This window comes from Melanotaenia boesemani, chromosome 7, assembly GCF_017639745.1.
Source record: "Melanotaenia boesemani isolate fMelBoe1 chromosome 7, fMelBoe1.pri, whole genome shotgun sequence".
NCBI lineage: Eukaryota > Metazoa > Chordata > Actinopteri > Atheriniformes > Melanotaeniidae > Melanotaenia > Melanotaenia boesemani.
The window spans coordinates 24,716,008-24,730,888 of NC_055688.1; the positions used below are offsets into that span (position 1 = coordinate 24,716,008).

The window sequence follows — 14,881 nt, forward strand, 5'->3', positions numbered from 1 at the left end:
TTGGAGCAGACATTTAGCAGTGCGCATAGCATCTGGCAAAGCAGTCTGTTTTTGCAGCCCCAGCAGCCAGCCATGCTACATGAGGACTTGCACCTTAACGGCATGCTAAGACAAAATACTTGGCCATGCCAATCCACAGCCTCCACACAAGATGAAAGGATGCGTACAATTTTAAGAGCACAGCTCCGCCCACTAAGGTTGGCAAGACTGGCACAGTGCCATGTAGTAGCAGGAGCGACGATTTTCAGCCTCACTGAATTATTTTGAACTGAATTAATTTGTCTTATGTTAATCGAGCACCAATGTTTGATGTTTTGGATGTTTGAAAGACATATTTCCCAGCATTCTATGGAAAGGGGCACTCTCAGTTCAGACTCCCACTCAGATTTTTTTTTTTTTTTTTTTTTTTTTTTTTTTTTTTTTCCTTCCTCTGTACTAGTTTGAAGAGTGTTTAAAATAGAATTGATACTGCTATATTGAAATTGGAACAAACATGAGATTCTGTCTGCAGTTCCAACTTGATAATGTTTGGCCTTTATTTGTTCAGTGGATAACTTTGCATCAATATAATTCCTCAAAAACTTCTGATATTAAGATTCTTTTCAGCTGCTCAAATGAAGGTCTGTTCAAATCCAAATATATGTTAAGAGCCCTCCAATGAACACTGTTGCACTTTGCAGGCTACAACCTGAACAAAATGTGTACAAATTTATGGCTTTATTAACTTTTTGCTACTTTTATCAATGTTGTCTTGAAAGATCATTCCGCTTTTGTTTTGGTAAAGCCTCTTTCCACCAAAAAACACTTTCCTTCCCACTGAAATGGCAAACTCCTCCTCTGCCATGTTATCACTTCACCTAGCTGAGGGTAAAGGGGCTGACCCACTATGGACTCCAGTTTCCTGAAGTATATTTGTTGAATGTAGGCTAGTATTGATTGGAAAACATACAGAAAACTTGGTAAAACTACCATTTTAATGGTATTTATTCTTCCTACCAGTGATAGCGGAGTGTCTTCCAGAGTTCAATATTGTGCTTAAGCACAGTTCATTTTTAAATTCCAACTTTTCCTCAAGTAGCAGGTCAGGTTTCCTAGTGACAGACACCCTTAAGTACATGAACTTGTCCTTGGTGGTAAAGGGAACAGAATTCAGTGTGGTACTGTTACGATTTAAATGTAATGGCATTAGTTCACTTTTATCCCAATAATATGAAAGCCTGAAAGGAAGCCAAAATGGTAAAATACCTCCATAATCAACAGTCTGGACTCTTTTGGGTCAGACACATACAATGATGTGTCATTCATGTAAACAGATTGTGTTTGTGGCCTTTATTCAATGGGTGCTGGAGTGCTGTCGTACTTTTGCAAGTAGCATTTCCCTCTCTAGTTCTACGAAGTTGTGGAAGAATTCGGAGGAGACATACTGGTTTGTAATAACACTTCCATAAGGATGAGCATACACAATCCGTATCCACTCTATAAATAATTTCTTGAAGCCATATTCATTTAAGGTCTCATACATGTACCGCCACCCCACCTGGCCAGAGGCCTTTTGAGCATCCACTTGGGCCACGGCTGTTTCTGTGTCAAGCTTGGAATAAAGCATGTTAAATAAGTGTCTTAAATTTAAATAAATATGCCTATTAGGGATAAAACCTGTTTGTTCAGGATGCACAATCGTGTGGATATGTGTTTTTAAGCGGTTTGCTTGAACTTTGCTAATAAATTTTGTTTAATTTGGTATCAGTGACACTGGCCTGTAGGACGAGGCTTCCAACTTGTCCATGCCCCTTTTTAAAATTAGTGAGATGTTTGCTCTATGAAGTGTTTGAGGTAATCTGTCCTTTCCTGTAGCATATTTAAACATATACAGCAGAAGTGGGTTTAAAGTGTTATAGAAACACTTATAAAATTCTGTAGTGAGCCCATCAGGTGTAGGTGTTTTGTTGTTTGGAGATTATTTTATCATTTTTTTCTACTCACATGTGGAACAAGTTCCCTAAAAACTACAGATCTGCTGAAACCCAGCTGTTTTAAAACAAGATGGAAAGGTTTTCTATTTACTGCTTTCTTCTCTGAAAGAAATTAATTCATCACACTAACTTTTATTTTTTGCATTTTATTTTACCTAATTTTATTTTAGCTTTTTTCTGTCTTTATTAAACTTGTTTTATTTCTTTTCAAAATTTGTTTTTAATGTACACTACCAGTTGAAAGTTTAAACACACTTTCCCATTAGATTTACTGAAAAAAACATGTCCTTTTAACTGGTACTGTACTTAATGCTTCTTCTACATCCCACTGTAATGTTTTAATGTTTTTCTTGTACATAAAATGTGTTACACAAATAAACTTGCCTTTCTTATTGAAACACAACACTGTTTACATAATTAACACTTTGGCCTCCAGGCATTTATGTAGTTATTAATGCTATTTAACTATCCTCATACAACACACTCAAACTCAGCTTGTTTTTGCTGCTACCATGCATTAAAAATATGTCTTCATTGTTTTATTGCAGCTATAAAGGACAATTATTTTTGTTATGGGCAGACAGACATAACTTTCTTGTCACTGACAGGAAGTGCCTTTATTTAAAAAGAGGTCTCTTAGCAACATACTAGTGATAGTGATCCTTTTTATTACAAAGATTAAATAATTGTGTTATAATGGATCATTCATTGTGGATTTACCATATAGTCTTCAAATAAACACTACATTTTGCTGGATTGTAAACCCCCTGAACAGGATACAAATTCTTGGAAAACTTCTGTAGATTACCTAAATGGCGAATGTACTGATCTAGAATCATTAAACATTAAAAATGTTAAAAATGTTATCCTTCATGCATGTTAAAATGCAGGCTCAAAACTTAATACGTGTTGATGCCTTGGTGCATCGTGGCCAAGAACCTCATTCTTCCACCTCGCTTCCTCTCCTTTTCTGAAAAAGCTTTCCTACCACAGAGACATCACACAAGGCTTTTCTGAAGCATCTCTCCTGACCTCTTTTCTTCTGTTCCTTTGTCCAAAGTTTTTGGAAGTTTTAGGGTGGTCCATAAGGATGTTTGGCTGACTATTTCAACCAACGGCAAGTCTGTAAGTTGGCTGTCAGTTGGATAACCTCTGTGTGGGCTGGTTCAGTGCTAAACCTCTGATTCCCTTTGTGAAAGTATCAGATATTTGTTCATACATCTGTATGTTATAAGATGTTAAAGTCTTAAGTGACTGAGTGAGTCACTGTTAAAACAGTAAATTGCTAGATATTGTAATGGACATTGATCATTCAACTCAAATAAGTACAATAAATGTTAACAAAATAAGTAATGGTGAACAAAGTTTCAGATCATGAATCAAACTTGATTATCCATGTGCCAGTGGTGATTGAATGGTCTGCATATCAGAACACCATAGTAACAATAGACAATATTTTTAATGGCAAGACAAAATCTTTCTCTCAAAGTGTTCCAGTGCAGAAAACCTTAAAAGTTATTACCTACTAGAATGTTAAGATAAACAAATGGTGGATAATCTTGCAGAGGTACAACAGATGGTCCATTGTGTCCCAGTTGATCCTTCTTTACTTGATGTCTTTAACAAGTCATAAAGAGGTAAGGAGCTGCTTATCAGCTGATGGGGATGCTGACATTACCATCTCTCTCATAGGCTGTCGCACCATCATTGCCGCAAGACCTTAGTACTTGGAATGCATTGAACTCAAGTTCAACACATAACCTGAACCCTAGCAGAGCATTAGTGCTACACATTTTCACCCTCTATACCTGAATAGTAGTGCCTAATGCCTGCAGCATCAAGGGACTGTCTGTTTGGAATCAATGCCAAGACACGTTCCAAGTTCCATTATCAAGAAAGAAATTGCAAGATATAGGAAAACTTACACATGCTGATCTAATGGACTTTATACTGTATAAACAAAAAAAATAAATATATTCCCCCCAGGAATAGTGCAACACACCTGCACCATGTGTAGCGCCTATAGGAATTTAGAGACTAATGATTCAGAGAATTAGTGAGGTATATTTAAGTTATACAAATGTCTTACTGCAGCCAAGGCCAGGAAATGGGATAAATAATTGGCCACTTCTGCCACTCCAGGTTTAAAATGGTTCCCTAGAGTTTATGGAAGGGAGAGCATTCAATCAGGTCCCTACTTGAATTAAACTCACCTACTTTGGGTTTACTCTTGCAGGTGTTAAGCACTGCTGGGCACCAAAGGACAGGAAAAGAGAATTCGGCCTGGCAGGATCCCCATTCAAAACCCTTGAAGTTACAGGACCAGCTCATATTACCCTAAAGTAACCAGTAAGCCAGAGTGTTGGACAAGATTTTATTGGATTAAAAAAGGTACTCAACTGCCAAGTTTACACAAAGCTGGCAAGATTGTACCATTGCCAGAGTCACAACCTGCTGACCCATGTGCAGAGCTTTAGTGGGCACCTGGGAAGACCTTCTGCTGTTGGCCAGAACCATGGCTTTCAGTAACATGCTCCTTCAAGTAGTGGATGGCCTGAGAGTAGTCTCTGCCTGCCTCATGGTTTTGGCTGAAGGTGCTGTAGGATCCAGGAGGGTACAAGCCATACAGGAGCATCCTGTCAAACCTGCCAGTAGATACAGGGCGGAAGCCACCCAGATGACCGCCTGACACAAGGACAGTGGCCAACCCCTGACCGTACCCCTGTCCAGATCCTGCAACGTCAGCTGGGTAGCCAAAATCCTCGGTCTGCTGCTGGTAGCTCCCCAGCTCAGCTTCCTTGACCACACTGGAGGTCTCTCCCGACTGGAGGGTGGGTCCACTTGGTGCAGAGGGGCCTGGAGGGACAAGGTCACCAATGGACTGGGCATCAGCTGAGCCAGCCTCAGAGAAGACAGTGGTGGGAACAGTCCACTGGGTTTCTGGGGAGAAAGTCAGGTTAAGCTAAGGTTTATGCAGACGGCATTCATCAAATGTCTAGATTACCCAATACTCATCGTAAGCCGATTGACCCATGCATTGCATTTTTACCTGGCTGTTCATCCTGGGTTCCAGCACTGTATTCTTCCACAGGTACGTACATTTGAGGGCTGGTGACATATGCTACTCCTGGCACGCCAGAGACCAAGGTACCTGCTTGACCCATTTGAGCCACTGGGGACACGCCAGCAGCTTGCACGCCCATTTGAGCCACTGGGGACACACCAGCAGCTTGCACACCCATCGCTGCTGAAGAACCAGAGCCACCCACCCCTGGAGTAACCAGGACAGGCTGATATACAGTGGAACCTTGCACAAGTGTAGGAACAGAGGCACCACCATAAGCGCCTGTAAAACCACTGTGTGGTGCAGCTGCATAGCTAGAGACTCTCCCATGGTAAGAGGGATAGTTAGCTGCAGCATTTCCACCACTGCTGCTCTGGCCTGTCGATTGAGACCCTACATGGAAGAGGAAAAAGTTTAACAAAAGCTTATTCAAATAAAATAATTTTACCATAGTTCATTATGTCCTACCTTTTTGGGGGTAGCCACATATTGCCACAACCAACAAAGTAAAGGTGGAAATTCTGTAGCCAATTAAAGCAAAAAGGGAGAGAAAATGACTAATTTAGCATCAAAAGTTTTATAGCAGTCATGTATAAAAGGCAGTTTGACGTTAACATGTTCACATACCTTAAAGAAAACCCTGTAATCGCCATTTTGAAAGCAAGCTGTTAATTGATGCGGTCAGTGTTTATAAATGTTGCCAGAGAATCGCTCTCACCATTCAGAGGTTATTGGCTTGACGAGACACAGCTGCTGGTAAGGGACTGTGAGGAAATTTGGATCAGGCCTTAGCAGTTACTTTAAGTTAAAGCAGAATTTCTTTCTTAAAAAAAATAATAATAAATAAAAAATTAAACAGTCTGACAAGGTAATTAATTATTGGTCCCACTTTTTCCCAAGTTCCCCACATTAATTTTTATTTATGAACTTATCACAAAATGTAGAAAATTAAATCTGATTAACTTGTTTTTCACTGGGAAATATACATATACCTTTCTTGGATTAGTTAAAATGTAGGACCTAACATTATTATCCCAGGTTCATTGTACATCTCTGTTATAGCATGACACCCAATGGTTTTCTTTAACTTGGAAATAAATGAAAAATGATTTTCCTTTAAAACAAAAAGATGAATGTACTATTCTGAATGTTATAGAGGACCAGGAATGCCTTTGAAATAGCAATACAGCATTGTGATGAAGAGTTATTAATTGTAATGTAAAAATATAGATTGCTAAATAGAATTTCAAATTCAGCAAATAATTCATACAAGAATCAATTCAGTTGCAAAGTGTTCTGTAATCACACATTTTAAATTGAAATATTAAAGAAAAATTGCATTAAAAAATAATGATTGATTATTAAATACTGTAATTTGTAAATGTAATGTAAAATGTAATGTAAATGTCCAAGATTATTAACACATGATCATGTTTAAAAGTTCAAGCTTAAAAGAAACAGATGCAGATTTTGACTTTTTTAGTTCTTTAGCAGAGAACAGGTAAGTCTTTAACTTGGATTTAAATAAACTGAGTATTTCAGCTGATCTGAAGCTTTCTGGGAGTTTCTTTTAGACATGTGGAGCATAGAAGCTGAATGCAGCAGCTCCATGTCTTGTTCTAACTCTAGAAACTGATAAGAAACTGGATCCAGATGACCTGAGGGGTCTGGTAGGTTCGTACTGACCTAAGAGGTCACTGATGTACTTTGGCCCTAAACCGTTCAAAGCTTTACAGACCAGCAGCAGAATTTTAAAGTCTATTCTCTGACGGACAGGCAGCCAGTGTAAAGACCTCAGAGCTAGACTGATGTGATCCACTTTTTATTATTAATATTTATTTATTTCAGGCAGTTACATTTACAGTAAGAAACACAAAAGAGAAACAAGAGAGGCACGCAAGTCTGTCAATATCCAAAGGAACCAATATCCAAAGGAACCAAAAATAGAAACAAAAATGCTAAAAACAAAATAGAAAACAATATATTGCCTTTAAGGGAGTAGGAAGAAAACTTATGTAATCCCACTCCATTTTGCATCCCAAATTTACAGCCACAACTTTTGTGCTACACTCACAGATAAGTGTTAAATTCTAACGGTAAGTACAATTGACAACAGTTGACATTACACTGAGCAATCATGTAACCGACAGTGGTGAGAAAAGAAAAATATATATAACCACTTTGTAGCAGATTCCAGCATCTTCAAAATAAAAATTGAAACTTTTGTTTAATCTTGACTGAATAAAACATTTTAGAGCTTTTCTCCTTACAGACGGACAGTCCCTCTCACTCCAAAAGTGGGGGTCTGACTGGTAAAAATCTCAAACCAATTAATCACAGTGCCTGAAAGTCCTACCCAGTTTTTCAGCTGGCCTAGTAAGATGCTATGGTTCACGGTGTCAAATGCTGGCACTGAGATCAGCAGTACCAGGACTAAAAAGTTTCCATGTGCTCAAGCAGATGTCATTAAAGGCATTAACTAGAGCAGTCTCAGTGATGTGGTGTGGCCGAAAACCTGACTGGTAGACATCAAAACAGTTATTTAGTGTCAGGAAGATGTGTAGCCATTGAAAGACAGCTTTTTCTATAATCTTACTAAGAAAGGGGAGATTTGATATCGGCCTGTAGCTGTTCATGAGTGACGAGTCTAGGTTTTTCTTTTTCAGCAGTGGCCTTAATAACGGCTGCTTTTAGGGTCTAAGGGAAGACACCTGAAAGCAGAGACATGTTTACAATCTGTAAGATAAATATGGCCATACATCCTGAAACATTCTTTAAAAACCCCGGTTCAGGTTGGTGGAAGAGTTTTGGCTCTGTTACCAGCATCCAGTTCAACTTTAACTGTTAAGTTTACAGGTCTCTATGGGATTTGTGAATGTCTAAGGGACATTATGTGATTGGCACTCATAAAAGAAGGAGGAAAGCTCATGTTTGTCACATATTTTACTAAAACAGTACTACCCTTAAGATCCCTACCCTAGACCCAACACACATAGCAACCCTAGTGCCAGGTCTGCTACGGGCAGGCCCCAATGTGCAAGGCCCACCCATTCACAAGTCAGGCCTTCCCATCAAGCCTTTTCATTTTAATTTATATACTTTTCAACATCATTTTAATTTATAATTGTTTAAGTTATTTTATAGTGCTACTAATTGATCAAAAGTAGAATCGGTTCTCAGATGGGCTTTTTTTTGCATTAAGAAAACTTATCTGTAGATATTTGCAAGTTGTGTATGTTTGTATATTTAATCTATGTGTGCGTGTAATCACCAAATCCTCACAATGTGTTTTTTAAGTTATCGCGTTATTTTTGTTGCAAAGTCATTAACTAGCTTTAATGAAATAGTAGCAGACTGATAACTTTGGAGAAGGGTCATAAGAAAGTGATCCAATGATAACATGTAGAAAGGAACATGTGTTTGGTGTCACACAGCAAAAATCAACCACTTCCAGCAGTTTGGATGATTCCAGCAATATGACAAGAAATAGCAAGATAGCAACAGCTCCAGCATCTACAGGTGCATGTGTTCAGTCTTCTCCTCTTCCTCTGGAGGCATCATCTGTAGCTGGACTGAACTTAAACTTGCTAAGCACAGTAAGTCACAATTACATGTTTAGTATGTCCTGACTTTGTCTGCTGCAGATGTTTCGTTTTACAGAGTTAAAGTTGCACAAAATGAAACAGGATCAGTTTAGTTGAGCTAAGTTAATAACTTACTGAGTGTTCACCATGGTTCTTCTTTGGCTGGGATGTGGGAGTTTGTTGAGTGGCTAGAGCCTGATGATGCTTTATGCTGAGCGTTTATGCTGTTTTGTGTAAAATTTGATCCAGGAAACTGAAAGTCTCTCATATAATGTCGCTGTTTAGGTTTTTTGATTAACTGATCTGAACCTGACTGGCTGTCTGTCATTTGATTCTAAAGTCTGATTATTGGTTGAAATGACTAGACTGACTTTTTTATTATTAAATTAAGTTTATTTATTTTCTGTTAAATCTGTCCTGTTACATCTGATATCTGCTGGATCCAGTTTTAAGTGTCTGCAAAAGCTTTTTGTTTGTTTGTTTGTTTTTTCAACAGAGGACGAAAAACTTTTTTCTATTTTTTATTTTTTTAATTGTATTTTATTTATTTTTATTATTATTATTATTATTTTTTTTTTTTTTTTGGTACATTTGGAACCTAATCTGGTTTGACATGGGTCTGTTACTGAATTACTTAACTGGAATATGTCCTCTTATAAAATCATAATGCATTTGATAAATGGGGCCTGCCCACAGCAATCAATTGTCCACCTTGGTACTCTGTCCTGGCACCGGGACTGCCTGGAGCACTGTAAACAGTCCAGGGACAGTCCACCTTCTCAGACTTAGCAGAGACTATACCATCAGGTGAGGAAAAAAACTGTTACTGTAAACATTTAACGTCTAGTCAAATTATCCCTGAAAGATTAACTATGAGATGCAACCATATGACAGGGGACTTGTTTTTAGGAAAATGTATATCATTTTTAAAGGCTCAAGCAACTTTGAGTTGTTCCACGGGCAGATTTCTTTTTTCTTATTACAAGTAAAAACACACAGGAGTAAGAGTTTTTTTTATTATTATTCTGGTATGACACCTAACATGGATGGCGTTTGTTTTTGTTTTTCTATCTTAGGCTTATCTTCATCCTCTGCAGAGCAGTCTGTCATCCTCCAGCATGCCTGCTGATTTACCTGCTGAGTTAACAACAAAACTGACTTTGTGATTGCACATTGCACTATAGAAAATTCTAAGCCCAAAAATGTTCATTTTAATGGTCTTGCACCACCCTACTTTGGTGAGCTTCTTTACCCTTTTGCACCTTCACGCTCTTTAAAATCAGTTGATCATTTGCTTTGGATTTATTTATTTGGCTGTTAGGACACCTTTTGTGAAGGTTATGGATATAAACTAACAATAACTAATGTCAGAAAAATGCAGTTCGTAGCAAAACTCATTCTAAGGTTTGTACCCAGGACATTAAAACACCAATAAAGGCAGTAAAAACGAGACTTATAGAACATAACCACATATGAATGTGTGGATGAATGTTCGGTGATGGTCGAAGAGGCCGTAGGCCCAGACTGGCAGCCACGTTTCCGTCAGCCTGCCCCAGGGCAGCTGTGGCTACACACATAGCTTACCATCACCAGGTATGAGTGAGGAGTGGATGAATAATGGATTCACAATGTAAAGCACTTTGGGTGCCTTGAAAAGCGCTATATAAATCTAATCCATTATAACCAATCTGTGCAACAAGCTTACAGTGACAAGTGTGAATTTAACCTTTTCGGTTTCTTGGGCATATTATAAATTAAAACAAATATTGAATATGAACCAGAGTTTATGGTGGAAGTAAATTACTCATCTAATTTTGGTCATTAGATCAACATTTGTCTTGAGATGGCAACTTAGAGTTGTCATTTCCCACATGTGCTGCTTCAAATACATTGTTATTATGGACGGACATACCGTCATGAAGCATCACTTTCACTGTTGCTAAAAGACCAGTTATCATCCTCAGGGAAGTATTTTGATATGTTGCCGGTTTTCTCTGTAATTCACTCTTTATTACTGACTATGGGGGTTTTTCGGTGTCAGGGTCTGCCTAAGCACCAGTTCTTTGACTTTCCACTGCCCAAGTACCGGCTCCTGGCTCTCATAACTAGTTCTAAGCTGAAGCCAACTCTTTGCTGGGTCAGATCTAAGAACTGCTTCATCTTCAAACCAGAGAAGCTATGGATTGTTAAAACAAACAAAGTTGGTCCAAAGAGGAGACCCAGTGTTTCCTGGCATTGTGGTCGTCCTCTGATATTCAGCATAAACTGGAGGAGGCCAATCGGACAAAGGCTGCTTTTGGACATCTACAGAAGGAGATGCTGAAGCAGGCCAGGAAAGAACCATCGACCAGCTAGTAAATGACTTTAAAAGGCTGGATAAAGATTTCAGGGACCATAATATGGAGCTGGAATGTAGCAGCAACAGGTGAATGGCTAAATTCTGATCTCAGAGATCGCCGAGCAAACCCATTAACCGGGGCAGTGAACTCTGCCCAACTACGTCCATCCTCCTGCATCTGTTAGACAGACCTATTATGGATTAAGTGTGAATAATTTTAAACTGACCTCTTGTATTAGCTATACTAACCTACGAACAGTTGCTAACAATAGCCAAACAAATGTGTCACGTAACTTGTGTTGTTCTGTAAATAAAGAAACTTTCCCTGACTGTTGACCATGTAAGTGCAACTCTTACTGAGAGGTGAACAAAAACTAAGATAATTTTTGTTTTAAACAGTTAAAGTCCCTGGGGGAACTTTACTGGGGAAACATTAACGCTTGTTGCATGCACTTCACCGTGCACCGGTGTCCAGTTCTCATCATCCTCCACTATTTCTCCGTATAACTGACCATGTAAGAAATGTGAATATCATAAAAGCAGGTGTCAGTGAAAGCTGTTATGTACTACAATGATGTGTTGTGGTTACCAAAAGTATTGTATAGATATCTTCAGTCTTGGTTCTGATTTTCTTTCCTTTTTTTTTTTTGTGTGTGTGCTTTAAAACAGATAAATGGTATTCCAGCAGGTCTGCATAAGAATGCAGACCTGCTGGAATACCTGGAGAAGACAGAGGACAAACTGCAGGAGGACAGGGAGAAAGTTTACCTCTCATTTGCTGCAAAGCCTGAAAAAATTGAGAATAGCAGTGCAACGATGGGGGCATGGTGTTCGGAATGGAGACTACAAAAAAAGTGATTTTTTTTTTTAATAAAATCTTTCTAATTCAAGTAGTGGTTTTATATATACCTACATAGCATACTTTCATCTAAATACCATTCAAACTAAATGGGTCACAGCAGATTGGGCTGTTAAAATTATATTTAGATTTTATATATATATACATATATATATATATATATATATATATATATATATATATATATATATATATATATATACAATGCAAAATTAAATATATTAATTATTCACTTCAACAGCAGAAGTCTGTAAGCCAACTTCTACCAAATCAGAGTATCTCAGTTCTGTTTACCATTTAGTATAATAACTTTTACTCTATAGCCGATATGCACACTTCAGAAAAGAGCAATAAGGACAATAAATAAAGCAGGATACAGAGAACATACAAACCCTCTTTTTTTAAAATCATGCACATTGAAATTTATGGACTTGGTTAAGTTTTAAACAGTGCAAATAATGTACAAAGAAATAATCTATTACCAAAAAATATCAAAGTGAAGGAGGCTATAATCTCAGGAAAGACCTAAATGTTAAAAAACACACATTAAGAACAACAATAAAGAGTATGCGCATATCTGTGGGTTGACATTGTGAAACAGTCTGCAGCAAGACATAAATCAAAGCACAAACATAAATGTATTGAAAAAGACATATTTTAGTCAACTTCAGTCTCTGTGAAATATCTTTTCTTGTCTTCTCGGTTGCCATGATTAAGCTTAAAATGCTGCAGATCAGCTGGTTTTTTATATACTTTAAGTATTTTGCTTTGACCATTTATGGTAGAATGTGGGTGTGTAGAGGGTGGGATATGAGCCAATTCCACCTGCACAAACTTAAATGCATGTGTATGTGTGTGTGTGTGTGTGTGTGTGTGTGTGTGTGTGTGTTTGTGTGTGTGTGTGTGTGTGTGTGTGTGTAACATTTGCACTTTATAAGAGGCAAAACCATTTTAATCTCATCACGTGTCACATTCATTCAGCACATTAATCTTGGAAAACAGGAAAAGTGCAGCTATTGTATATAAATTATTATTTTCCTCTCTCTACCTCACCTCTTTTATTTCCTCCCCATTTTTACAAAGTTGAAAACAAACCATTGGGCGTCATGCTATAAGAAGGTTGTAACTACTCCATATTTTTCCTATTAAAGACCAGGTTCATCAGATCTCTATTTTGTGTTGAAATTTTGTAATGAGTTTATGAAAATTAAAAGGGCAATGTCAGGGCCATACAGGAAGAAAAATGTGAGTAGAACTGATTGATTAATTGCTGGTTTAAACTGCTTAAGATTTCTGCAAAGAAATAAATATCCACCATCATTGCAAGTAAGTGCTGAGGTCTGATTCAATTTTCCTCATAATCACTCACCGCCAGCTGTATGTTGTTAGGTCATTAACATCTGATTGGTCAGGGCTGGTCTCTGGAAACATATATAAACTCTTACCTTTGTTGTTACTGACACTGCTGATGTTTACCATGGTGGCTGCAGGGTTCTTCTTGAGGTATGTGAAATGTTTCTTATGAGTTTGCCTTGCAAAGTTAATCCTCATGAAACTAACTGGAAAGTTATACCTCACTCTGCTTCTCCTTCAATGGCTTCAGAGTTTTCCACTTTGCCTTGTTGGTTGTGGCAACATGTGGCTACCCCCAAAAAGGTAGGCTATTGTTCCATATGGTAATATGGTGTATGTGTTCAGTTAACTCAGCTCTATTAAACTTGTGTTCTCTTGTATGCAGGGTCTCAGTCCACAGGCCATAGCAGCAGTGGTGGAAATGCTGCAGCTAACTATCCCTCTTACCATGGAAGAGTCTCTAGCTATGCCACTGCACCACACAGTGGTTTTACAGGTGCTTATGGTGGTGCCTCTGTTCCTACACTTGTGCAAGGTTCCACTGTATATCAGCCTGTCCTGGTTTCTCCAGAAGTGAGCGGCTCTGGTTCGCCAGCAGCAATGGGTGTGCAAGCTACTGGCGTGTCCCCAGTGGCTCAAATGGGTCAAGCAGGTACCTTGGTCTCTGGCATGCCAGGAGTAGCATATGTCACCAGCCCTCAAATGTACGTACCTGTGGAAGAATACAGTGCTGGAACCCAGGATGAACAGCCAGGTAAAAATGCAATACATGGGTCAGTTGGCTTACGATGAGTATTGGGTAATCTAGACATTTGATAAATGCCATCTGCATAAACCTTAGCTTAACCTGACTTTCTCCCCAGAAACCCAGTGGACTGTTCCCACCACTGTCTTCTCTGAGGCTGGCTCGGCTGATGCCCAGTCCATCGGTGACTTTGTTCCTCCAGGCCCCTCTGCACCAAGTGGACCCACCCTCCAGTCGGGAGAGACCTCCAGTGTGGTCAAGGAAGCTGAGCTGGGGAGCTACCAGCAGCAGACCGAGGATTTTGGCTACCCAGCTGACGTTGCAGGATCTGGACAGGGGTATGGTCAGGGGTTGGCCACTGTCCTTGTGTCAGGCGGTCAACTGGGTGGCTTCCGCCCTGTATCTACTGGCAGGTTTGACAGGATGCTCCTGTATGGCTTGTACCCTCCTGGATCCTACAGCACCTTCAGCCAAAACCATGAGGCGGGCAGAGACTACTCTCAGGCTATCCACTACTTGAAGGAGCATGTTACTGAAAGCCATGGTTCTGGCCAACAGCAGAAGGTCTTCCCAGGTGCCCACTAAAGCTCTGCACATGGGTCAGCAGGTTGTGACTCTGGCAATGGTACAATCTTGCCAGCTTTGTGTAAACTTGGCAGTTGAGTACCTTTTTAATCCAATAAAATCTTGTCCAACACTCTGGCTTACTGGTTACTTTAGGGTAATATGAGCTGGTCCTGTAACTTCAAGGGTTTTGAATGGGGAACCTGCCAGGCCGGATTCTCGTTTCCTTTCCTTTGGTGCACGGCGGTGCTTAAAACATGTAAATGTTTAATGTAGTGCACATGAACACTCTAAACTTTTTGGCCAATGTGTTATGGCTTTTTTTTTTTTTTTTTTTTTTTTTTTTTTTTTTTTTTCCAGAATTGTGTGAAGATATGAAACTTCAAGCTGTATTTAAGTTA

At 38.9% G+C, this 14,881-nt stretch overlaps 2 protein-coding genes across 2 annotated transcripts; one reads left to right on the forward strand and one right to left on the reverse strand.

Annotated features, from left to right (window-relative positions):
* Positions 1 to 4,333: 4,333 nt before the first annotated feature.
* On the reverse strand, positions 4,334 to 5,716 carry LOC121643447. Its single transcript, XM_041990878.1, has 4 exons — positions 5,665 to 5,716; positions 5,506 to 5,558; positions 5,023 to 5,430; positions 4,334 to 4,913 (listed from the first exon to the last, which is right to left on the reverse strand). Exons 1-4 carry the CDS (start codon positions 5,688 to 5,690, stop codon positions 4,447 to 4,449), a joined length of 954 nt encoding a protein of 317 aa, XP_041846812.1. The 5' UTR covers positions 5,691 to 5,716; the 3' UTR covers positions 4,334 to 4,446.
* A 7,549-nt stretch (positions 5,717 to 13,265) lies between these two features.
* On the forward strand, positions 13,266 to 14,613 carry LOC121643448. Its single transcript, XM_041990879.1, has 4 exons — positions 13,266 to 13,321; positions 13,422 to 13,474; positions 13,557 to 13,925; positions 14,035 to 14,613. Exons 1-4 carry the CDS (start codon positions 13,287 to 13,289, stop codon positions 14,499 to 14,501), a joined length of 924 nt encoding a protein of 307 aa, XP_041846813.1. The 5' UTR covers positions 13,266 to 13,286; the 3' UTR covers positions 14,502 to 14,613.
* The last annotated feature ends 268 nt before the right edge of the window (positions 14,614 to 14,881 follow it).